Source organism: Cynocephalus volans, chromosome 11, assembly GCF_027409185.1.
Source record: "Cynocephalus volans isolate mCynVol1 chromosome 11, mCynVol1.pri, whole genome shotgun sequence".
NCBI lineage: Eukaryota > Metazoa > Chordata > Mammalia > Dermoptera > Cynocephalidae > Cynocephalus > Cynocephalus volans.
This window is the reverse complement of record NC_084470.1, coordinates 28,976,863-29,002,054: the sequence shown is the minus strand read 5'-3', so window position 1 is coordinate 29,002,054 and position 25,192 is coordinate 28,976,863. Positions and strand designations below refer to the sequence as shown.

General features: G+C 34.4%; 1 protein-coding gene across 5 annotated transcripts in view; it reads left to right on the top strand.

Annotated features, from left to right (window-relative positions):
- ANKRD28 (ankyrin repeat domain 28) overlaps nucleotides 1–25,192 on the top strand; it is a 184,417-nt gene that overhangs the window by 38,971 nt on the left and 120,254 nt on the right. For 3 of the 5 annotated variants that reach the window (XM_063113785.1, XM_063113787.1, XM_063113786.1), the window contains one exon: nucleotides 22,518–22,601. In XM_063113785.1, the coding sequence (XP_062969855.1) occupies nucleotides 22,518–22,601 (84 nt within the window). Of the gene's footprint in view, nucleotides 1–19,887; nucleotides 21,383–22,517; nucleotides 22,602–25,192 lie in introns of those variants that run through there. The other 2 variants (XM_063113784.1, XM_063113788.1) reach the window with 1 other exon arrangement.

Sequence of the window (25,192 nt, the reverse complement as noted above, 5' to 3'; positions counted from 1 at the left end):
CCAAATGATCTTCGAATTGAGTACTTAGGTCTGCAGAGTTTATTTGGGATTATAACAAGATTATGGAGATCCTAATTCAGGGAAGTAATTTCATGTAGTGTAAAGCATTCTCTTTCTCTCTCTCTCTCTTTAAAAAAAAAAAAAAAAAAAAGCAAAGTAAGTACAGATTCCAGGACATCAATGTCCATAAACAAGTCACTCTGAGGCCTTCTTTTCTCCAATATAGTCGGTCATTATTTCCTTTCCGGCTCTTTGAAGAGTTACGTACATAAATATAAAGTTATAAAAACAAGCTTCTTATATTACACCTTCTTGTAGTCTGCTCTTCACCAGCTACTCATGGTTTTTGAGGTATGAATGTAGAGGCTGTTGCAGCCCAGCAACCTTGTTTAAAGTCTAAAGTCTCAGCAGCCTTGGTCTGCCTTCGAGGTCCAACTATTATAGGTTCACAGGAGCTGTATGTTAAATGGTTTTGGCCTTGCAGGTTTGCTTCTTAGCAATGAGTCTTAGTGTTGAAGGCAGTGTTGAAGTTTTGGTCTTAACTCTTAGAATGTGAACGTCTGTCATTTCATATCTCTAGGTCTTATTTTTCTTAACTATAAGGTAGTGATTGAGTTGAGCAAGTAAGGATCATGGCTAAAGAGTAATGTTACTCAGAAAAAAATAAACGTACAAACACATGAAATAGAGAACAGATTACCCATAACCCTGCCACTGACCTAACTTGTCTATAGTTGTTGCTTAAAAAAAATCCCCTCTATTATCTAACATAAGAATATTTTGTATATAGTGTTGTGTTTTACATAACATTTTTTAGTATTATCCCATGTTTTTAGAAATTCTTTAAAAATTTGTTTTTTAAATATTAGGTACAATTTCATTGTGTAATATACTATCTTTTAAGTCATTCTTTTATTTAATATTTAGGTTGTTTCAATGTTTTGTTATAAATGATGCTTCAGTAAAATATCAGTATATAAATTTTGTAGGCCTCACATTATTTTCTTATGCCTACGTTCTTGCAAGTTGAAGTGCTAGCTTAAAGAGATTGAAGACTTATCAGTGCTATTGATAGCTATTGTCTATTAATATCTTTTTTTCTTTCCAGAGAAGTTGTCTCAGTTTACTCTTTCACCATCTCTTGTGGCCTCTGGCTTAGACTATTGCAATAAGATACTAACCGTTTTCTCTGCTTTTAGTCTCACCTCATTTTTTAAGTCACCCTTCACACTGGATCCATAGTGAGTCTTGTAAGATACAAGTCTGATTATGTCGTTTTTTGACTTAAAATCTTTTAATGGTCTCGCCATCATTCTTCAGGTTGAAGTATATATACTTCAACGTGGCATTCAGCACCCTTCATGATTTGACTGCTGTCTAATTTTCCACCTTATTTTATGGATAAGGAGGTGAGGGGGCATATTCTATGTAGAGGGAACAGCATATACAAGGGCAGAGCTGCATGAAATGGCCTGGTAAATTTCAGTTGCAACAAGCACATTGATATATGTGAAATTTAAAGACAGAGTAGTGGTGGAAGTCTTTAGTATACTTTAATAAAATTTAGTTGACTAAATAAAAGACAGTGTTATTTATGATTTAGAAAAGTAACTGGTGGTGCAGAAAATTGTTAATCAGGACTCTTAGTTACAAATGACAGAAATCCAACCCAAACTGGCTTAAATGGAAAAGGAAATTTATTGGCCAGGTAGTAGGGATGGTCAGGCAGAGCCAGATCCAGGACTTGATGACAGTGGATTCCCTATCCTCCCCACCCCTTTTATTTTATTTATTTTAAAAATAATTTTTAGTTTATTTTTATTATTATTATTTTTAAAATCTGAACATTTACTTGTACATATTTGTGGGCTGCAATGTGTTGTTTCAATACATGCATATACTGCACAATGATTCACTTAGGGTAGATAGCATAGTTTTATACTTACACCACTTAGTCTACTTCTCCTCCCTCCACCCTATCCCCTCGCCTCCCCTCCTGGCCTCTGGTAGCCATTCTATTCTCTACTTCTATGAGAACCACCTTTTTTTTTTTTTTTTAAAGATTCCACGTATGAGTGACATCATGTAGTATTTGTCTTTCTGTGCCTGACTTAACATGATTGTTTCCACTTCCATCCATGATGCTGCAAATGATAGGCTGTCATATCTTTTTATAGGTGAATAGTATTTTGTTGTGTATATACACCACAGTTTTTTAATTCATTCATCTGTTGATGAGCATTTAAATTGATTCATTCCATCTCTTGGCTGTTGTAAATAGTGCTGCAGTGAACATGGGAGTACAGGTGAATTTTTGATGTATTGATTTCATTTCCTTTGGGTATATACCCAGTAGTGGGATAGCTGAATTGTAAGGTAGATCTATTTTTAGTTCTGTGAGGAATCGCCATACTGTCTTCCACAGTGGCTGTACCAAATTACATTCCAACCAAGAATGTAGGAGGATTCTCTTTTCTCCATATCCTTGCCTGCATTTTTTTTAAATTTTGTCTTGTTGTTAATAGCCATTGTAACTGGATGGAGATGATATCTAATTGTGGTTTTAATTTGCATTTCCCTGATGATCAGTGCTTTTGAGCATTTTTTCATGTGCTTATTGGCCATTTATATGTTTTCTTTTGAGAAATGTCTATTCAGGTCCTTAACCCATTTATTAATTGGATTATTTGGGTTTTTTGCTTTTGAGTTGTTTAAATTCCTTATATGTTCTGGATATTAGTCCTTTGTCTGATGTGTAGTTTGCAAACACTTTCTCCCATTCTGTAGGTTGGTTGTTCACTTTGTTGATAGTGTCCCTTGCTGTGCAGAAGCTTCTCAGTTTGAGGTAGTCCCATTTGTGTATTTTTTCTTTAGTTGCTTGTGCCTTTGTAGTCTTGCTCAAAAAAGCGCTGCCCACTTCCATTTCATGTAACATTTCACCTATGTTTTTCTCTAGTAGTTTCATAGTTTTGGGTCTTAACTTTATGTCTTTGATCTGTTTGGAGTTGATTTTTGTGTATGGTGAGCGATAGGGGTCTAGTTTCAATCTTCTGCATGTGCATATCCAGTTTTCCTGGCACCATTTATTGAAGAGGCTGTCATTTCCCCCACTGTATATTCTTGGCACCTTTGTCAAAAATGAATTGGCTTGGAAGTGCATGGGTTTATTTCTGGGCTCTCTATTCTGTTCTGTTGGTCTATTTGTTTATTTTTATGCCAGTACCATACTGTTTTGGTTACTTTAGCTTTATAATATATTTTGAAGTCAGGAAGTGTGTGACACATCCAACTTTGTTCTTTTTGTTCAATTGCATTCTCTATATGGGGTGTTTTGTGGTTCCATACAAGTTTTAAGATTGTTTTTTCTATTTCTGTGAAGAATGCCATTGATATTTTAGGGATTGCGTTGAATGTGTAGAGTGCTTTGGGTAATGTGGGCATTATGATGATGTTAATTCTTCCAACCCAAGAACATGGTATGTCTTTTATTTGTGTCCTCCAGTTTTTTCCACCACTGTTTTATAGTTTTCATTGTAGAGGTCTTTCACCTCTTTGGTTAAATTTACTCCTACATATTTCATTTTTTTTGGTAGCCATTGTGAATGAGATTACTTTCTTGATTTCTTTTTTAGCTATTTCATTATTGGCATACAGGAAGGCTGTTAATTTTTGTGTCTTGATTTTGTATCCTGCCACTATACTGAATTCATTTATTCTAGTAATTGTTTGATGGAGTCATTAGGGTTTTCTATGTATATGATCATGTCATTTGCAAAGGGAATAGTTTGACTTCCTCCTTTCCAGTTTGGATGCCCTTTATTGCTTTCTCTTGCCTTATTACCCTGGCTAGAACTTCCAGTACTAAGTTGAATAAGAGTAGGGAAAGTGGGCATCCTTGTTTTGTTCCAGATCTTAGAGGAGAAGCCTCCAATTTTTGTTCATTCAGTATGATATTAGCTGTGGGTTTGTTGTACATGGCCTTTATTGTGGTGAGGTACATTCCTTCTATGCCTAATTTGTTGAGTGTTTTTATCATGAAGGGGTGTTGAATTTTATCAAATGTATTTTCTGCATCTATTGAAATGATCACATAGTTTTTTTCCCCTTTCTTCTGTTGATGTGGTATATCAAACTATTGATTTGTGTATGTTGAGCCATCCTTGGGGTGAATCCCACTTCATCATAGTGAATGATGTTTTTAATGTGTTGTTGGATTCTGTTTGCTAGTATTTTATTGACAATCTTTGCTTCTGTTTTCATTTGTGATATTGGTCTGTAGTTTTGTTGTTGTTGTTGTTGTGTCTTTCTGGTTTTGGGGTGAGGTTAATGTTGGCTTAGTAGAATGAGTTTGGAAGTATTCCCTCCTCTTCAGTTTTATGGAGGAATTTGAGAAGAATTGGTGTTAGTTTTTTAAATGTTTGGTAGAATTTGGCAGTGAAGCCATCTGGTCCTAGGTTTTTCTTTGTGAGAAGACTTTTTATTCTTCAATCTCACTACTTGTTTTTGGTCTGTTTAGGTTTGCTAGTTCTTCATGATTCAACCTTGGGAAGTTGTATGTGTTCAGGAATATATCCATTTCTTCTAAGTTTTCCAGTTTGTTCATGTATAGTTGTTTGTAGTAGTCTCATATGATTCTTTATATTTCTGTGGTATCAGTTATATTATCTCCTTTTTCTTTTCTGACTTTATTTATTTGAGTCTTCTTTTTTTCTTTGTTAGTCCGGTTAAAGGCTTATCAATCATTGTTTATCTTTTCGAAAAACCAACTCTTTGTTTTATCAGTCTTTTGTATTGTTTTTTAAATCTTGAATTCATTTATTTCTTCTCTGATCTTTGTTATTTCTCTCTAACTGATTTGGGGTTTGGTTTGTTCTTGTTTTTCCAGCTCCTCAAGGTGTAATGTTAGGTTGTTTATTTGAAATCTGTCTTCTTTTTTGATGTAGGCATTTATTCTTATAAATTTCCCTCTCAGAACTGTCTTTGCTGTATCCCATAGGTTCTGGTATGTTGTGTTTTATTTTCATTTGTCTCCAGGAATTTTTTAATTTCATTTTTTTTTTTTTTGACTCATTTGTTTAGGAACATGTTGTTTAATTTTCATGTATTTGTAAAGTTTCTAGTGTCCCTTTTGTTGTTGATTTCTAGTTTTATTCCATTGTAGTCAGACAAGGTAGTTGATATGATTTCAGTTTTTAAAAATTTGTTGAGACTTGATTAGTGACCTGAATAAAGTATGGTCTGTTCTAGAGAATGTTCCATGTGCTGTTGAGAAGAATGTGTATTCTGCAGCTGTTTGATGAAATGTTCTATATATATGCCTGTTAGGTCCAATCAGCCTAGAGTAGAGATTAATTCTGATGTTTCTTGCTTAATTTTCTGCCTGGATGATCTGTCCTTTGATGAAAGTGGGATGTTAAAGTCCCCAACTATTATTGTGTTGAAGTCTATTTCTCCTGTTAGGTCTAATAGTAATTGCTTTATATAACTACGTATTCTGGAGTTGGGTGTGTATATATTTAGAATTTGTATATCCTACCGTTGAATTGGTCCCTTTATCATTATATAGTGACTTTTCTTATCTTTTGTTACTTTCCTTGGCTTGAAGTCTATTTTATCTGATGTAAGTATAGCTATTCCTGTTCTTTTCTAGTTTCCATTTGCATGAAATATTTTTCTCCATCCCTTCACTTTCAGTCAGTGTACGTCTTTATAGGTGAAGTGAGTTTCTTGTAAGACAGCAAATTCTTGGTTCTTGTTTTATAATCCATTCAGCCACATTGTATCTTTTAATTGGAACATTTCATCCATTTATGTTTGGAGTTATTATTGATATATAGGTACTTGTTGCTAATTTGTTCCTTTTTTTTCTGGTTGTTTTTTTGATACTTGTTTCCTTTTTTTCCTATCTTACTGTCCTTTGTGATTGAGTAGTTGTTCTCTAGCAGTGTATTTTGATTTCTTGCTATTTGTTTTTAGTGTATTTCTTATAAGTTTTTGTGTTAGGGTTACTATGAGGCTTACAAAAAAACGTGTTATAAGTATACCAGATTATTTTAGAATAGTAACAATTTAACTTTGATAACTAAGAAAAAAGAAAAAAACCAAAGCCAACTTAGTGCTTTGGTGTCATTCCCCCCCACTTTTTGACAATTTGTTGTTTCAAGTTACATCTTTTCTCTTACATGGTTGTTGTATATGTTAGTGTCTTGTTAAATTTGTCCTTTAGTCTTTAAACTAGAGATGTAAGCGATTTATTCATCACCTGTACAACATTGTAGTATTCTGTGGTTGTCTGTGAACTTACTTTGCTAATGAATTATGTACCTTCAAATGTTTTCTTGCTGCTCCTTAGCAGCATCTTCTTTCAGACTGAAAAACTCCCTATAACATTTCTTGTACCGCGGGTCTAGTGTTGAAGAATTCCTTTAGCTTTTGTTTGTCTGGGAAAGACTTTATTTCTCTCTCATATTTGAAGGTTAGTTTTGCTGGATAGAGAATTCTTTGTTGACAGTCTTTTTCCTTTAGCACCTTGAATATATCCTTCTTTCTCTTTTGGCCTGTAGAGTTTCTGCTGAGAAATCTGCTGAGAGATGTATTAAGGCTCTGCGTTTTTTTTCTCTTGATGCTTTCAGTATTCTTTCTTTGTCTTTGCTTTTGATTAGTTGATTATGATGTACCTTGGGGTGTTCCTCCTTGGATTGAATTTGATTGGTAACCTCTGAGTTTCCTGTACCTGGATGCTATCATCTTTCTCCATACTTAGGAAATTTTTAGCCATTATTTTCTTGAATAGGCTTTCTACATCTCTTCCTTTTTCTTCTCATTCAGGTATGCAATTATGCAGAGGTTATTTCACATAAGGAAGTCTCATATTTGCTATATTTTTGTTTTAGTTTTTCTTATTCTTTTTTCTTGTTGCTTCTCTGAGTAATTTCATGTGTTTCATCTCTGAGCTCATTGATTTTTTTCCTCTCTTTGCTTAAGTCTGCAGTTGGGGCTTTCTATCAAGCTTTTCAGTTCAGATAATATATTCTTTATTTCTAGAATTTCTATGTGTTTTTTTTTAATTGATTCAATTCCTTTGTCAAGTTTCTCATTCTCCTCCTGTTTTAATTTTCTATCTGTATTTTTTTATGACTCCCTGAACATCCTTAAGAGGATTATTCTGAATTCTGTCAGACATTTCATAAATCCATTGTTTCTCTAGGTCCATTGCTGGTGCTTCATTTGTTTCCTTTGTTGGTTTCTTATTTCTCTGTTCTTTTTTGATCTTTGTGTCTTTATGTTGACACCTGGGCATTTGAAGAGACTGCTACCTGTTCTGGGTATCATAGGTATTCTTTTGGTGGTTTTAGACCTTCACATGTTAATATCAGAGCTTTATCTCTGGTCTGTGGTTTTGGTTAATTCCAAAATTGGGAGAACTTCCTGTGGGGACCAGCACTAAATTGCTACTTTCCTGCTTTTTCTCTGGGGAAGGCTTTTGTGCTAACTGGATTTTATTTGCTGGCCTTTTAATCACTTCCAGTACTTGAGGTCAGACACACCTGGGCTGTGTGGAAATTCTGGTCCAAGACTGAATCACTTCAACAAACTGCACCCCTGCCAGTTCTATTGCCCTGACCATTCTCCACTGAGTGTACCTGTGCTGATCGGAAGGCAGATCAGCAGCCCACTCTGCACCCCAATATTCTCCCGGTGGTCCAGCCTCTCCCTCCTGCACTCCAAACACTTCCCTTGGGGTGGGCCGAGCATGGTTCCCTCCTGATGACTCACCAGCTCTGGGTGGTTCCTTTCTTTGGTCAGCCGCAGCCCCTTGGGAACGTTGTCATTGCTCTCACTGGCCACTGGCCTGAGGGCTGGTATGGTGCACTCCAAGGCCCTCTTCTCCCCTGCAGAATTCAGGCAACTTCACACAAAGGGCTCAGCTGCAGTTTTTGCTGGCTCCTGTCTTGCCTCTCACAGGGCCAATCCTGAAGTGGCCAGGGCTTGAAATGGTTGGAGTAGTTTCTTCTTCCTCTCACTGTGGCTTCTCCCGCCATCCAGACAGCCTTTTGCACGTCTCTCCTCCTCTTCCCTTGAGCTTCAGCAGTTCCAGGTTGGAAGTCTTTGCTTTCTAATAGTTGTAAATTGGTCAGTTGTAGTGATGGAGTGATGCTGGGGACTGACTATTCTGCAGTCTTGATGATGTTAGTCCTCCCCTACCCTTTTTAAAATTTGTCCTTTTTTTCTTTCTGCAGGCAGTTTAGCTTACTGGGATTGTGTCCTTACAGTCCCAGAAGAAAAGAGAGTATTTTTCCTGATAGCCTTGGCAGGAAAGTGAAGTCCTGAATAAGGCTTTGTCCGGTTTCAGTCATGTGCTTGTTCCTGAACTAGACATGGGGCTAGGGGTAGGAGGTGCTGTGGTCAGGCCTGGGTTTTTTATGTCTCTGGACCAGAGTTACTGCATAAAGGAAGGGATTCTTGTGATAGAACTGTGTCTGCTGTAAAGGTGGATAGAACTAGAGGAAGGAGAATCAAAAGTTGTGAGACTGGTGTGGAGGTAGTTATGATACTGCTCAGGTGAGGACTGAAGTGGTTCCCAGAATTAGGTCACTGTGAGGAAAGAAAGTTCAGAAAGATTTTAGGTAAAATGCCTAGAACTTGAAGACTAACTAGAAGTGAGGGATGAAGTAAAGGAAGGCTACTGTGCATATGGTGATGCCATTAACCAGCTATTAACCACTATTAACAAACATAGGGATTCAGGAAAAGAACACTTTGGGGAGGTAGACTAGAGATGATATGTTGAATTTTGAAATGAGTTTGTCTAGAAAAACATCTGAAAAGAAAGCCAGTATTTATAAGTATGGTTGATAGAAAAAAAGCTAAGTAGAAGAGGCCAAAAAAGATTTAGAAAAATATATGAAAATTTTAGGGAAGCAGGAAGAAGAGAGTTTAATAAATGTCATTGCTATCCAGTATTATGGAGAAGTTGAGAATAATGATGATTTTGCAGCAGGTTATCATTGGTGCCCTTAGAGCAATTTCAGTTGGTTGGTCAGTAGGAAACCAGGTTGTAGTAGGTTGAAACAATTTTAAAAAGAGAGTGGTAATTTGTTTGGTACGGAGGCAGGAAAGTTTTCTGTAGGCCAACAGGAAGGAACAGAGAGAGCAATGAGGCCTAAATCAGAGCTGTATAAGAAAGGAATCAGAATCGATAAAGTAAGGTCTATAAGAAGATGGATATATTTTTGAAAGAAGTTACTTTTTCCTCTAAGTTCTTCCCATTAGACTGCAGAGTCATTGAGATTTGGTACCTGGCCTGTAAGAAGTGTTTAATAGATATCTATTGAATAAATGAAATAGGGGAAAAATTGAAAATACAAATATGTTTGGAAGTAACAGAGGGAAGTTGAAAGAATTCATCTTTGTTGTCCTTTTTCTCTTTGAGGTAGAATGCCAGGGGATGATGCCTCCCCAACTTCCCTTAGAGCTTTGCTGTGAAGAACCAATGGGAGAATAGATGTGAAAACATTCTTAATCTAGGAAGTATTGATACAAATGGAAGGGAGTAATACTTTTCATTTCTAGCATCTTAATTTTGAATAGGAATTCAAATTAGATATTTGTTTCTCACCAACTCAAAAATCCCATTTGTTTCCTTAACAACTGCTAATTTAACTTCTCTTAGGTGTGTGATGTGCTTTGGAGACAGATACTCCTGGGTTAGAATCCAGTTTTCCCCATGTCTGAGCCTTGTGATTTCCAGTATTTAACTTGTCCAACTCAGATTTTTAACTGTGAAATTGGAATTAAAAACTATTTTGCCCGCATGTTGTTACAGTTGAGTGCACATAAAGTGCCTAGAACCATAATAGCTATTCAGGTTACCTGGGATGTTCATCCCTGCCCCATATGAGGAGCCAACTTTGTTCCGTATCAGATTTTAAAATGGTAGATAAAAGTACTGTTTTATATTGAATCAGGTTTTATCTTCCTGTTTGTTTTTCATTGATCCTAGATCTTATCACTAGAACTGTGCCCTTTGGTATCTTTTCATAGTGACAGCACTTCAAATACTTTAAAGCTATCATACTCTCCCTGACCCCTTTTCAGACAAAACATCTTCAGCTTTATCAACCCTTATGACATGGTTTCTATATTCACCATTGTATGCCCTCCTTGAATGTGTTCTATTCTCATTACTCTAGATGTGATCTGCCTAGTGTCTAGTAATTAGCCTTGGTTTTCATAGAGGAGAAAAGTGAGATTAATAGGAGACATTTTAGAAATAAAACTTTTGTGTTAACTGGTCAAAATCAAGGTGTAATTTTACTATTTCGTATTCTAAGTTGTGCTATTCTCTTATTTGCTATTTTTCAGTGACATTTATAAAATGATTTCCTTTAGTCTGTTTTAAGATGAATTACTGATTACTGATTTTTTTCTCTTTTAAAAATCTCTAGAGCCCTCAAAGTGTCTTCCAGTACAAGTGTTATGATTAATTCATAATGGTGGGAAAATTAAACTACTGGAAGAAAATGCCACGGTTTAATTTTTCTATGTAATCATAGCATATTGTTGGTTGTCTTAGGCCATTACCCACTTCCTTCTTGCATGCTTACCTAACCCTCTGTTTTGTTTGGATGTCCACTATTCCACATGACTTGGGGAAATTCTGAATAGTGTAAGCTGATCACAGTAATTCTTTTCTACCTAGTAGTGATTTGTTTGGGAAGAGACGTGTGATTCAGGCCTGGCTCTTTGCATGTTAGGCAAAGTGAGCTTGTGGAGCTGCTAGGAATATCTTTCTTGAACCTAAAAAGGGAGACAGAGGGAAACTCCACTTTCCATTGGACAAACATACATGTTTGATGTAATGCCATGAAGTATGGCAGGTATTTTGTGGCTGTGAAGGGGGTTAACCTAAGGCATATGCTGAGTCTTAGGAAAAAACTAAAAGGAGCCTACGTCCTATGTGATGTCATTGAATAACTGAATCAGTCACCCTAAAGCCACCTTAATTCAATTCTTGCTGTTTGTGATGATAAATCCCTTCATTGTTTAAGCCAAGTGAGTGTTACATGCTATTTTATAAAGTATTTTCAGTTTAGGATAGCCCTAATATTAAAGAACAAACATTTAATATTCTATTACATTGAAAAGTAGACACTTTATGGGAGCCTCATTAAGATGTAATGATGAGCCTCATAATTTTAAGATCAGAATTATATTCTGTCAAAAGTTTTATAAGTATTCTTATAATACTGAATGCTCTGAATATAAACAAAACAGACAAAAACATTTCTACAATAACTGGAGAGCAGGTTTGCAACGCAGTTAGTCAGAAATGGACTAGTTTTCAATTCTGACAAGATCCTCTTTGCATTTAGAAGTTCAGAATTGACTACATCTGAAGGAATTGACATTGTTTTAGTGTGAATTAACGTTAATTATAAGCATGGCTTTTTATAAGTTTATCAAGGGCATGAAAATCTATTTATGCGTAAAAGAAACTCCACACCTGAAACATGTTGGAAACACACTTTCCTCCTTTTAACAATACAAGTTGATGTGTAAAATTATAGCACTCTTTGATAAAGGGAACTAAAGAATATGAAAAATGTACTAAACTATCTGAGTCATCACTTGAATTTTAAAATAATTATGTTCAGTATCTTTGTCTCCACCCTTTTGTGGTTCAAAAAGAATGAATCATTTTCTGTAGTATTTCCCAAACGATAGCTACTTTGAAATGGAAGTGATGTATGCAGTGTGTGAAATAACCAGTGTACACTTCAGCTATTGATCTTACTGTACTTGTGGGAATTCCATGGATGCCTCTCATAGTTATTGCTTGTAATGATAAACATTTGGTAACCATAGCAACTTATTTTTAAATTGAAAATTTTCTCCCTTCAGCTTTTAGAATACAGTAATTTGATACTACATTTACCCCAGTGTCACCACATTGTGGAAACCAGAATGAATTGCTGTAAACTTTCCTCAATCTTTTTTAAAGAATGCAAAAATTCAGCCTGCTTAAAATAAAAATTTTACACTCTACTAATTTGTGATATGGGAGTATTGTGAAATTGTTTTCACTGAAAGATAATTAACTGCAAATAATAATGTAATTATATTTCAGAAAATGTGTTTATCGTGGGTCTGATAGAACATAAGTCATATGCCAGGGATACTGCTAATCACATAAATCCTAGCTAAAAATTATACTAATAAGAAACAGATTGAATAGGATATTTGGAAGTAACAAAACTTTTTAAAAAAAGAAAATCTGTAATTCAAACTGGCCTTCAATCCCGTCTCAATGATGAATGTTTTTGCTTAATTTCAGACTCCCTCTCGAGTAATCTAAATTATGAAGAAAATAACTTTTAAAAATCTTAAATACAGAACTACACGTTTGCTAGCAGAGTAGTTTTTCCCTTTCTCCCTTAGTATTGGCATATTAGATATATTCTAGAAAATTTACCTGTTATGTTTGACTTTTTTTGTTGTTATGTTCTTTTGGGAGGAAATAATTACTTCTCTCAAGACTCAAATCTGAAAATGGTTATCTAAATAATAATTGTGAACTTAAGTTCTTATAACTCTAGTCTGTACTTCCACCGAAAGTCCATTGCACCTCTCAGCTTAACTGAAACTTGATGTTTTTGTAAGTACATGCTTCTCCAGAGGTCTTCTCAAGTATTAGCTGTTCCTTTGCTCACACCCAGAGTATCTTGGAAATGCCTGTGTCCTTGTGTTGGGAGGAGGAAAGGGGGCAAAGTCAGCATTCTTCTAGTCCTCCTATTATTGTCTTAAAATATTAAAATATTACTACTCTACCTATCTATAAAAACTTTTTTTTTTTTTTGAGGCACATGCCATCTGGCTAGGTGGCCGTTCTTGTTGCTATTATCTGTCAAGTCTCCTCAGTTCTACATCTGGATCATATTTGTCTTAGTTATCCAGGTGATTTCATTTCCTCATTAATGACATTTTAAACATCTTACTTAATTTAACAACCTCCACAGCAGTGATCTTCTCCACTTGGCTTTACCTACTCCAGTGACCACATCCCACCACTTGTCTCATCTGCTGAAACTACCTTCGCTTCTGTATATTTGTTCTTATTCAGCCTAGACACCAGGGGCCATTACTTTTAACTGCTCAACACTTGTATTTTTTTCAACTTAATCCTTTCCCTTCCATCTATTAACTTACCCACATCAACCCTTCTCTCTTGTTTCAGAGGAAGAAGATTCCCTCTTCATAACTCAAAATGAGTCTTTCATCTCTAGATGCCCCCACTTCCGCATCTTTGTTATCTTCCTTTACAAGTTATTCCCCTTTCCTGTATCTTTCCTTTTTGAATAACAAGTTATTTAGTCTTCAACAGTGTTATCTTGATCTTTAAAATAACCCTTCTTCAGCAGTTGCTCAATTTATTCTTTCTTCAGTCAAACTTAATAGGAAAAAAAAAAAACTAATCTGTGATCACTTCTACCTCCTTTTCATTAATCAACAACAGATAATTAATTATCAACGGAGAAAAGGGACATAAACTTATAAAATGTTAGAACTGAAAGCAGCTAGAAAAATCATTTGATCAGTTTCATTTTCAACAGTAAAATGAAATTACTTAAAGAAATGAACTAATGTGTTGGCAGATAGGTGGTTAACTTCAATTTATGAAACCTGTGTGGAACCCTAATGTTTGTTTTGCGAGAAAACATGTTGTCACCCTCAAGCCAGGGTTAACATTGTTTTACAGTTAAAAAGGTGTGCTTATGTTTTCAAAGAGACAAAGAAGAGAGAACTAGTAAGCCATTTTATAAGTTAGGACTGAAGTAATTAGGAAAACTAAACTAAAGCCTTTAGTTACTAATGTGGTTGTTGTTTACAAAAGTTTCTCAATGATATGAATATCGTATCTAAATCTTTACATATCATATCTGAATCTGTTGTTTAGATCGAGCTATCATAAAAATCTAAACCATGTTCTTTGCTTTAAGACAGTAATGTAGATAACATATTTTAGGTTTTTGTCCACAACGGTTTAATGTTTGAGAAATTGGCCCTTACAGATCTAAGCCAGTGTTGTACAGTATGATCGTCATTGGTCTAATGTGGCTGGTTAATGTAACTGAGGAACTAAATTCTTAATTTTGTTTAATTTTAATTTAATAGGTAGTGGGTATGCCCTCAGTATGAACCTGGCCCTCACATCATGGGCACGAGGGGTGACAATTAGCTTTGTATCTCATGAATATTCTTAATAAATATATTAAAAAATAATTTTAATTTAATAATAAAAAGACCTACTTATTGGAAAACTTTTAAACGTGTTTGGAACGACTTGGGCACATGTATCTACTTCTTCAACTGTAAATTTTATGAAATCTAAATACAGATCGGTTATGTTCAATGAAAATTTAGTGTTCATGTTAAGTGTAAGATATACAACGAATTTTGAAGATTCTGTAAAAAATATCTGATAACTTTTTATATTGATTGCAAGTTGAAATAATATTTTGGGTATGTGGGTTACATAAAATAGTAAAACTAATTTTACCAGTTATTTTTTAAAATGTAAAATTATATATGTGGCTGTCTTTACATTTCTGTTAGACCATAGACCATGCTGGTCTAAGCTTTGGGTAGCTAAATAAACAATTATTCATGCATTATAAATGATAGTTGTAAAATTTCAGTCATTTTCTCAAAAATGTAATTAAGATGTGATAAAAAATGTGATAATGTTCTGTCAGACAATTGATTTCTTTGAGAAAGCACCCTTTTAATAAAGGAGGGAAAAATAACAATAAAGTTTATGGATAGCTTTATAAAAGAGTTCTTTATTTTTCAGAGAAGGGACAGTTAAGTGTCTTTATATGACAGTGAATAAACTCATGTGTAGCACTTTTTCTCATGATGGAATTAGTGACAGGTATAGTCTATATCCTGTATTTAGGCTTTCAGTGTATACTTCCTTTTAATATGTTTTGTGTCCTTACCCTATACTGGATATATTGTTAGCTTTTCTCATATATGATGTATTCCCCTATTTAAGTAGCATAAGATCTTTGAAGGTGAAGGTGATATTTTGTAATTGCTTGGTGAGGTGTATATAGTAGAAATATGAATATAAAATATTTGTTGAATATTGATGCAACAAATTGTATTTTTGGTGAATGTTTTGAAAATAAGGTATTCTTGCTGAAAGGTTTTTAGATTATTTCAGTGTACTGGACTTTGAGTAGAGTTGGATCAGATCTCATCATCCTTTAGGAACTTCTTTATGTTCATCTAGATTTGGGTAAATTTGGGATTGTTAACACTCCATTTTCAAATCACGGAATCTTCAACTGCCATTGGTACTGTTCTCTAGTTTATATATGGGAAACATATGAAGTCTGTTTTAAACCTTAATCCAAAGCCCATATTGTAGAATCTGCCCTTATTATATATAAGGTAGCCAGTTATCCATGTTCTTTGAAGCAGGCTGGATATGCTAGTTGTCCTTTAAGGAAGTTTTCTGGAAGCCACACACTTCTATTTAAAATGCTGATCAGAACTTTGTTATGTGGCTCCTAGCTACCAGGGAGGCTGAGGAATGTAGTCTTTATTCTGTGAGGCCCTGTATTTACCTAAAGGCTGGATATTATAGTTCAGTGGAAGACTGGAAGAATGGGTGCAAGGTATAGATCTTTGCAAAGAATACATGTAATATTAATGTGTTAACAATTTGCAGTATATAAATTTTAGAAGGGTTAACAATTTATTGCTTATTACCACTGTAACATACCAGTGGGATCAAACCACTTGAGATCCTCAAATGACATTGGTTATTAGCCATTCTGGAAATCTAACTGGGTAAACATTTTTTAAAATGGCCTGGGTCATAAGTAGATGACATGCAGAGAGTTAAATTGGGTCTATTAAATTGGATCTATTATGAGGATTTTGAATTCATCATTTTTAAAATATCTAGTGACTTGCAGTGGCTTTCACTGATCCCATAGTTGCATAGATTCTGACTTGTAGCCTACAACACAGCTATTACTTGATTTTTTTTCCTCCCCTCTCTCTACCTCATTTTCTTTTAACTCTATTCAAAGACTTCTTTCTAAAGTATATGGATAAATGAGGCATAGCTCAAGAAGATTGTTCAGGATTCTTGATCTGTCAGAAATGTTTTCTAGAACATGGTTTGAACCCACTTCCTTACTATCTTTTACCACAACCTTTTTATTTTTGAATACTCAGAAAATAGCTTGGTACTTGGCACAGAGTAGCCACTTAATAAACCTTGAGTAAAGTATTTTATTCTGTGATAAGCGATAGGGAATTTATAGATGTGTAACAGGTAAGGCCAAGGTTTAGATTGAATCTCAGTGCAGAAAGGAAGAATAATTTGTGTCAGAAAAAAGAAATTCTGGTGTAACAAAATTAGGAACCTAAAAATAATCTTTGAGAACCTGAAGGTTTTGGTTTTTTTTATCAGTAAAATAAACGTTTGGACTAGCTTTACCATTATGTGATTCTATTAATAGTAGGAGTAAGCTCTTAATAGGATATGTTTTGGTATGAAGAATGGAAGGATTATGAAGTTGTCAGGGTTGAATTTGTTAGCTTATTAAAAACTTAATCTAATCTGGCCCCCCCCAAAAAAGTACCTAAAGAAAAAACTACATCCCCTTGCTATTTCTCTAACTGGGGAGAAAAATGTCAAACTTATAGTTGGCACAATCTTTGTCCGTAATTTTTCATCAGAAGTATTCTAGTTCTAATTTCTTATGTATTTATCTACTTGTCTTCTTGTCCTTTAAGATGTGAGTTCCTTGAGGGTAGAGACCTATCTTATTCAGTAGAAGTTAAGAAGATATAAGACAGTGCTATTCAATGCTGCTAATTTAAATAATAAAAAATACTGAAATTTTCTCTTAGTATTTTTCATCTATCTTTGATTTTATAGTTTATCATGGGTCAGTACTTTTCTACCCTTTTTCTTTCCCTAAACTGTAAAATACAGTGAATACATAAGAATGGAAAAACCCGTAGTCCTTCTTGTCTGAATTTACTGCTCCCATCCCCCACTTAACACTTAGTAAAAGCACTTGTCTAGTCACTAGGACAAGCTTTTAGCAGTCTCTCAAGAGGACTCTGAAAAGTGTGGGGACTTAGCAACTGAATGGGATCTCTAGACAGTGGTCTGAATTACCTAACTGTTGGGGGAAGGGGAGGGTTCTGCCTTCACAAGGGATCTCATTCAGTGACCCCAAATATCCGTAGTAATAAGATTGTCTTGTTTAAACTTCACAGTACTATGAAGCTGATACTGTTAATGTCATTTAGTAGATGTTGAAATGAACACAGAGAGGTTAAGTAACTTGCTCAGGGTGATAGGTTTAAGTTAGTTAGTGGGAAGTCTGGATTAGAATTCCAGGCAATTTGACTACAAAGCCTACATTCTCAAACACTATGCTATAACAGTATTTCTCCTTCGTAAAAATCTCTGGAAATTCTTGTTTATAAGTGTAAAGAAACTTAGGCTCATGGAATTTAAGTATCTTGCTCAAGGACACAGCTAGGAAGGAAGTGATGGATTCAGAATTTGAATTTCAGGTGGGCTGGCTCTTGAGTCCTTAGTTTTAGCCATCACCCAAAATATATTATTATTTTATATCCTGTCAACTTCTGAATTTTAGTTGTTCACTTACTAGAAGTACGAAACTCACATTGTTGCACCTTAATGCCTCCTGTGTTTTCTGATTAAAGTATATTAACACCCCTCCCACCCCTCTTCCACGCCCCAATTGTCTTTTATACTTCTACTCTGTTTCGGAGTCTTGTGACATAATAGAATTCATTTCAATGAAATTATTTACAGGAAGAATGTGGAAGGAATCAATATGTATATAACACACTCCCTGTCTTCAAGGAGCTTGCTTTCTGGTTGGGAAAGACCTAAGTATGGAAGTTGACCTAGAACAAGGAATAGGATGTACCTGCTTGAGTCTAGGTGAATTTATGCACTCCACACTTTGGAAGAAGTTAAAATTGTCCATATAAAAAGATTCCACTTTGCAGGGGGGAACCCCTGAAAATGGAATATAGGATATTATTACTATAGTGGTTTCATTTGATATTTCAAATGTTAAGATATTTTTGATTCAGTCCTGTCGAGATGGATAACATCATTTATGAATGTTAAAATATTTGCATGTTTTTAATTCATCTTAAAAGCATTTTATATATTTTAAAATGTAACTAGTAAATTTTAGCTTATTTTAGTTATCTTGGTTCAGATAGGTTAGGGTTACAGGTTCTTTCATAGATTGAGATTCTGTAGCTTTCAATGTTTTTGTTCCTAAATTATGGCATTCTTAAATTAACTATATCATACTGGGGTTTTTTGTTTGTTTTTCTTTCTTTTTTTGGTTTGATAAGTAAACTGGCTTGAATACATGAGGTGAGATTAGAGCTGAAGTATCCATTTAAAAATAACTTGTTTTGTAATATTATTGCAGTAAATAGTATATTCCTTTGTTACCTAAACTCTTCACAACCATTATAGGTTACCTGTCTTTTAAGATCACTTTTACAAGCTAGTATCATGGATTGCAAGGATTTTGAGAGAGGGGGAGATACAGTGTGTGTGTGCACACTCAGTGCAGGCATGCACTCAATGGAAGCAGAATAGATTAGAAAGGGCATGTGTTTGGAATTAAGCACAGCTTTACCAAACTGCATGACTTTGGGTAAAAATACTTCATTTCTGAATCTTTTTCCTCTATAATGTGGGAGTGTAGCAAGGTTATTGTGAGTATAAATGAGAATGTATGGCACCTAGCACATCATAAATATTTGAAAATGACTAGTGTGTTTACTAATAAAAATACTAGTTGATAGAAGAAAGAGCAGAGGTTGAAGGGAGGACTATTGTATTTTCTTTGTAATTTTTCTGTTGAGGAATATTCCCATTATTGGGTAAACAGAGACAGGCAGGGAAAGCCAACTATACAAAATGGTTGGTTTTGACAGTTTTTTGTAGCTTTTGGGAAAATTATTTTATAGGGAGGGAGATTCTTTGTTTTCTTTACATTACCCTGTGCCCTTTTGACATATAGATAAGTCAGGACCAAGGGCTTTAAACAATTGTTTTGTGTAGCTATTTAATAGATTTTGAAGGCTTTATTTCATATCCAGATGGGAAGGTAGGATTATTTAATTTCTTCAGTGAAAGTTCAAGTAATTCATAGAATTTTAGAGTTAGCATTTCCATACTATGAAATTTCTTTTTCCCCCCTTTAAAAATATGAATCAATAATGCATTAAATTTAACAACTTAGAAATTTTTAGAAAATTTTAAATTTCTTTTGTTGAAACTTCTTTGCATTCTAGAAAATAACATGCATCTAAAAATTAAAAATGGTCTTGGTAATAATAAGAATAAAACCTTACCTTCGTTTCATAGTTTCTATAGTCTCATAAAACATTTCTCTTTTATTCCTAAATATCTTTTATAAATTCACTGTAGTAGACATGTTCTTATTGCAGCTGTCATTATAGGGTTAAACATTTGCTATATTGTAACATACGAAAGCAGTTAAGCTGTTTGGAATTGTTTACTTGCTAAAACCGGTGTTAGTCAGCAGAGGCAGTACACCAGATTTCCTTGTGGCTTTTAGTGGAAAATGTTAAAAGCGCACTCATTTTTCAGTTATAGAATTTTTTGGTCTGATCTGGATTAGTCACGAACTGGCATGAACCTTCTAATTGTGAAGGCTGTCCAAATGCACTATTTTTTTCTCCTGCTAGAGGAAGTTACATCCTGAGCAGTAGCTCAGATCTCTGGTAAGTGTAACATGTGAGCATTACTAGGCATTTCATGCTGCGGGTCTGCAGTCTTTGCTCTTCAGACTGTTGCTCAGCTGGAATGCTTCTGTGGGGCCGATCCTGAGGTTCTGTAGATGTTTTTTTAAGGACCTACTCATTTGGGGATGTCAGTGGCGTTTTGCAAGATCATCTGAGGAACAGGAAAACATCTGAAATCTACAGAAAAGGATAACTACAACGGTTTTCACAGTGGAAGGAAACTATATTGGCACAGAGGCAGATGATTGAATAAAGTAGTTGGCTCAAAGAAGATGCACAGTCTGCTATTTTTTCCTCTGAATGAAGACTATTTAATGGAAGCTCTATTTATGTGGAGATCAGAGGAAACACTAAAATGATAAACTTTTTTTTTTCTTTCTCTCTTTTTTAAAAATGAAAAGCCAGAACCCTAGTTTGAGCTCAGATGCCTTCTAAATTCTTCGCAGCCTGCTTGTTCTATTAGGATTCTCCACCAACACCATTTCTGCCTGGTGCCTATGCCCTTCTTCTGGAGCAGCCACGGACAACTGCCTGATGGAGAAAGAATGAACGCTGTGCCTTGCTTGTGCTATCGATGGGAATAAAGCTATCTGTGTTTCTTCTATTATATGGGAAATCTGGATTAATCAAGCTGCATTCTAGTACCAAGAGTCCTTTTGTCTCGTGGTCTGACTCATCACATGTAAATGTACTGCAGCTTTGCTGTTAATGCAGAGTGGTTTTTTTTTCTTTACCAAACACAGAAAGAATTGTCAACCTCTGAGCTTCATTTTCAGATTGTGCTGAGCTCCAGATCTATTTATTTTTCTGGATAGTATCTGCATTAAACCAGTGAAGCTGAAGAAATGAAGACAAATTAGAAGTGGAAACAGAATAGTGAGATTTTATTTTTTATTTTCAATTATAAGCAAGCCAGCTACTGGTAACTATATGACCTTGCAGGCAAGAGTGGGTATAGCTGTGATCATCTCTGTCACAGCAGTTGTTTCTCATTTCATTTTACATTGTGTGGTGTTTCACCAAAAACAATGATCATTTTGTGCGAAGTAAATTTCGGAGAGAGAGCAATATGGCTATTTTGGTAGGGGGAAAATATTTTTAAGTGAGCTTGTACTGGACTCAGTTTTAGTTATTGACATATTGATGTGAAATTACTTTTAAGTACTGCAGTAACCCAACAGAAAATAACAGAATTTTGTTATTTTTAGGACATTACAAGTTATGTAGTCATAATTTAAAACTTCAGTTTTTCCGATAGTACTTATTAACTTTAAAAAACCAGCTGGTTTGTTCAGAGAATGTTTGTAAGTGTTGTACAGAAGAGGAGGAAAAACTACTTGTGCTCTTGCAACTGTGACTTTTATCACATAGCTTGGAATTTAGTGTTTTAAAAGAGCGAATGAGTCGAGTGTGTATTGTTGTTTTGGAGGAGGTAGAAGATGAATCTCCTGCATTCATTTCTAAATTGCCACAGGAAAATAAACCCCTACATTCTACACCTTCTGGAAATGTGTTGGTAAGATACGAGAGTTTATATGTTTACTATATTCTACGGAAGTAGTGGTGTAAATTTTATTTTTAAAGACTAAACATAGTTTCAACTAGTTTCATTAAACCCAAATTACAGAAATGTGTGTAAATATGATGCAATATTATTTGTGTACAAAAGGCACTTGTTTCTGGTTTTTACTTTTTCAAATACTTAGGTAACATTTCAGACTTTATTGTGTCTTAAAAAGACTTTTTAAAAATAATTTGAAAAATGGTAGTTATGGCAACCACGTTTCTGTTTTCATTTTGTGGTTCTAGAAACTGATGTAACAAGAATCAGGAACTCTGCATTATTTCAGGAAAGGTTAACTACTACCAGCAATACCAAGGCGCATAGCCTTTTCTGTAATGAATTTCATGTATTTACATGAAAGACTTTATTTGAAAAAGAGTCAGACTTTATCCTTAACCTTATTTTTAATGCTGTTGTCAACTGGCTCCTCATTTGACTAGTATAATGATACCTTATCAGAGAGGCTGTGCTGTTGATTAGGATATTATTGTATTTAGACATGCATGTGTTTGTCTTTTCATGTTATTCAGGAATACGGTATTTTTTGATCTTTGAATACTAGTTATTTTCATCAACTGCCAGGTTTGCTTTCTTGGAATTTATATCTTCATAAATGTATTGCTTATCCATGCAGATTATTCTGATGTCCCAAACAGACCTTTTCAAAAGGGCTTTCCTTCACAAGCCTCAGCATGGGGGGGGTGTAAATTGCTTGTTTGAAGCTTGATTCCACAAGTAGATGTTGAAATGTCACACTTGTATTTGGAAGAGGCTTTCTTTTTATCATACATGACTATGTAAACAAAAGTCTTCCACTTACAAGAAATAAAATCTGATTGTGTTTATTATACTACCTAATTTTGGTCAAACTGAATTGACTTTTGTTTTTTAAAATTAGCCCTTCTCCCTCCGCCCCCACAAGGAGGAAACCTGCACTTTGATACGATTTGGCTTCATGAAACTTCTAGTTAATGCCAAGAAGTGATTATTGCTATAGTGAAGAAAATTTTTGGATTCAGAAGTTATGCAATATCTTTAGAATTATCCATGTGGTATGACTAATGTTTTTCTTATTCTCATATTTTAGCCATCACTTGTGCAAGCTATATTTAACGGAGATCCTGATGAAGTTCGAGCACTAATATTTAAAAAAGAAGATGTTAACTTTCAGGTAAAACAATTAATTCACTGATACCAGATTTTAAACCTTTTAAAATTCTTTTGTAAAATTGTTGTTTTTATTTAAAAGACGTGATATAGTTCTGTAACAGTTTTAACTGAGAGCAGAAGGGTTGTGAGGCAAGAAAGAAACCACTGGACATACACAGGGCAGTAACTAAAAGAACAGGGGTACTAGAAGCCAGTGATATACACAGTTTTTCTTTTGCTGAACTTCATTTGAAAGTAAGTTGCAGAAATCATGACACTTCACCATTAAATACTTCAGTGTGCATTTCAGATGAGGGTTTTTTTTTTTGTGTGTGTGAACTTGAAATAAAAGACATTTCTATTAAGTTTATAATATATCTAACTTGATTATGAGATCAAATCTGCTTTCTGTAAATAATCGTGGTGAATGTTTTACACAGACTCTTGATTAATTTTTGTCTGGTTAGTTTCAGTAAATAAAAGCATGTTGTTTGAAAAGTTTTCAAACTTAAATATGTAGTAGATTTTTAATATTCAGGACTGACATGCAGGACAATTTTTAGGAGGACTGGATAAATGGATAATTTTCTTTTTTTGTGTCTTTCTCCAGTGGCCAATAGTTTCTTTAACATGCTAAATTGTGGCTGAAAGTACATAATTTGTTCTAATAAGATCAAATTCATTAATGTATATATTTTTACTGGAAACAAATGTACCCTGGAGTTATGAAGTGGGTGAAGAGTCATATGATTCATAAAGTTGCTGTAGCAACACCAAAACAGACAACCTAGAAATGATTGTAGTTCTAAGAAAGCATATTGTTCAAACTCATCTAGAACTTTAATCTTTCCTCCTATCTTTCATACAATACTACTGTGACCACTTAGGTAGATAGAAAAAATTTTTACCTTATTTTTAGAATTTGGATCTGAATAGATGTAAATCATTGGTTAAAATAGTTAATTCTAACATTGGGTACTGACCAAAATGCTATCATTACATTTTTTTCTTTAAAACCTTTACTAAGTGAATTGCCTTCAAGTCTATATTTAGTTGGAAACATGCACCTAATTCAGGATTTATTTATTAAAATGGAGTGCCTGGTCACTTTACCTAATTACAGTGTCCTGGAGACTCTACTTTTCTTGGATAGACAATAGCTATATATTTATGAAAAGAAAGAAAACAGGCTTTTTATTCTGTTTAACTCAGGGTATTTTGTTGTTTTTGTTTAATTTTGATAGTACTAACAAACTTATCTTGGTGAGAAATTTTGAATTATAATCCCACTTCCATTAGCTAATTTCTCCATCATTACAATGTTCATTTTAGCCAACATTGCTTTTCTGCTATATTTAAGCAAATTATCCTAAATTTTAAAAAATTGATTAGTTCTTAAATTGACACATAATTGCAGATGTTTATGGGGTACATGTAATATTTTGGGGTTTCATGTATACAGCATATAATCAAATCAGGGTAATTGAGGTATACATCACCTCAAACATTTATCATTTCTTTGTGTTGGGAACATTGCAAATCTTCTCTTTAGCTATTTTGAAATATACAATATATTGCTGTTAACTGTAGTCACTCTGCTGGGCTAAAGAACATTGGACCTTATTTCTCCTATCTAACTGTTTTTTTGTACTCGTTAACCAACCTCTCCCTGTCCCTCCCACCAACATCCCTCATCGTTCCCAGACTCTGGTAACTGCTAATCTGCTCTACTTCTATGAGATCAACATTTCTAACTGCCACATATGAGTGAGAACGTGTGATATTTGTCCTTCTGTGCCTGGTTTACCTCACTTAACATTATGTCTTCCAGGCTCATCCATGTTGCCACAAATGATAGGATTTCATTCTTCTTCTTTATGGCTGAATAATATTCCACTATTTATATATACCACATTTTCTTTATCCATTCATCTGTTGATGGATACCATATTTTGGCTGTTATGAATAGTGCTGCTATAAAAATGGAAGTATAAATATCTCTTTGACATACTGATCTCCTTTCCCGTGGGTATATACTCAGTAGTGGGATTGCTGGATCATATGGTAGTTCTGTTGGTGTTTTTTTTTTTTTTTTTTTTTTTTTTGAAACCTACATACTATTTTCCATAATGGCTGTACTAATTTACATTCCTACCAACAGTGTATGAGTTCCCCTTTCTCCACATCCTCACCAGCATTTATTTTTTGTCTTTTTGTAATTATCCTAAGTTTTAAAAAATTATTGAGTCATTTTAAGCATCAGTTTACTCATCAGTAGACCCTTCTTTAGGGTGACTGACCGTTGTCTTCAGTGATAAATAGTTTTTTGACAGATATTTTTATGGTTGCTTTTAGGCCTTTTGTGCCTTTTAGTAGTTGAGAGTATTGTCATAGTGTTAAGATTTGTTAAAGTTTTGGCCATTCTTCTAATTTAAGATCATAATTTTTTTCTATTTTTTGTTCTCCATGATAAGGAATCACATGGGGTTTTAAGAGGCAGTGTGTGTGTGAAAACATACTGTTTTGTCATATAAAATCTATTGACTTTTGATAAGTAATAAAATATTTTTAAGCTTTATGTCAGTGCGACAATGGTTTTTATCTAAAATAAAT